A 1,376-nucleotide genomic window follows, 5' to 3' on the forward strand; every position below is an offset into this window, starting at 1 on the left:
GGCCCGACACCGGTAGAGTGATAACATTGGAGAAACGTTAATTTGGAACCACGCACAATGGTGCGGTGATGTGTGTTTTAATCTATTATTAGGGTTTTGAGTTGCCAACGGCGTGGCCACTGTGTTCGGCCAGTTCAAGTTAAACATTGGCCGTGTGTGGACCGTGCTTCTCGTGGCAAGATGTTAGCAATAGGCAGTTTGTTGGGTGTGCTATTCTCGTTGGCGCAAGTCGATACGGCCAACATATTGTGCCTGATGGGAGTGGCCAGTCCTAGTCATCATATATGGTACGGCGCAGGTTTGATTGAACATCGTGTTACCGAGAACACCGAGCAGACCTGACGCGCCAAAGAGTGTGGTCCGAAGTGTTCCCGCGTCCAGTGACCATTTCTGATCATCAACCCGCCTTACACCTTAAATTGTTTTGGCCTGAGCCGGATAGGGTAGATGGGTACTACTACCTGACAGTGGAGGCCTCGAGAGAAGATTAGTTTCCGGTTATTAAAGTTCCGACGGAGTGGTGCAAACGAGTGTCTGGAGTCAACATCCAGAGGGACCTCCGTAGCGGGATCCAACGGTCGAAGAGTGAAAAATTTAGACCAGAGCGAACCGTAGCCCTACTGATAACTGATTCTATTCCACAGTATCGATGCCCTATATGGTTATTTTTCTTAATATTACCCTATCTTTATCTCTTTCCACCCATGCATCGCTTCTCGGTGGTGGTCTACCTTTTTTGGTTTATTTTCGTACTATTGATCTAGGTCCATTGCTGTGGCCATGCGTTTCCTACGCTTATCTATTGTACTATTTACATTGCTTTCTCGCCTGCAATGTATTCTTAGACACAAGCTGGACCCACGCGGTTCTGAATCGTAGAACCCCCTCGGTTGACCGTGTGTTACCTGTGATGCTAAGTGGGAATTCGTCGCGTTCTCAACACACCGATTATACGATTATGATCTTCGCCACTATGTTCGCCACTGACAGGAACCGATCCATAATGGACGCGCTGGCCCGTGCGGGACACAACTTGACCATCCTGTCGGCAGATGTCGAACGGAACCAGCCCAACAATGTGCACTACGTCCAGTTAGAAGAAATATATCCCACGCTGTACAGTGGTCCTGAGTCGCTGGATCTGCTCGAGATGGCCAACGAGAACCCGTTCAAAAGTATCGTTTCGTTCTATCGAGATTTCGTGGTGCTCGAATGTGCTGGTAAGCATCATTTAATGACTATTGCCCTATTACTGTGCTTAAGCCATTTTAAATCGTTGTAGGAACTCTTAAGTCGAAAGGACTACGCACCCTGATGAACTACCCGGACGATTTCCGGTTCGATCTGGTCCTGCACGACTTCACCTGTGGACCATG

General features: G+C 48.4%; 1 protein-coding gene across 1 annotated transcript; it reads left to right on the forward strand.

Moving 5' to 3' along the window:
* Positions 1-31: 31 nt before the first annotated feature.
* On the forward strand, positions 32-1,366 carry LOC131214777 (uncharacterized; the record flags this gene model as incomplete). The annotated part of the gene is made up of 3 exons (XM_058209108.1): positions 32-287; positions 991-1,220; positions 1,283-1,366. Coding segments are annotated over exons 1-3 (421 nt in total), but the record flags the coding sequence as incomplete, so codon positions are not given.
* Positions 1,367-1,376: the final 10 nt, after the last annotated feature.

The sequence above is a fragment of the Anopheles bellator genome, unplaced genomic scaffold, assembly GCF_943735745.2.
Source record: "Anopheles bellator unplaced genomic scaffold, idAnoBellAS_SP24_06.2 scaffold02429_ctg1, whole genome shotgun sequence".
Classification (NCBI taxonomy): Eukaryota; Metazoa; Arthropoda; class Insecta; order Diptera; family Culicidae; genus Anopheles; species Anopheles bellator.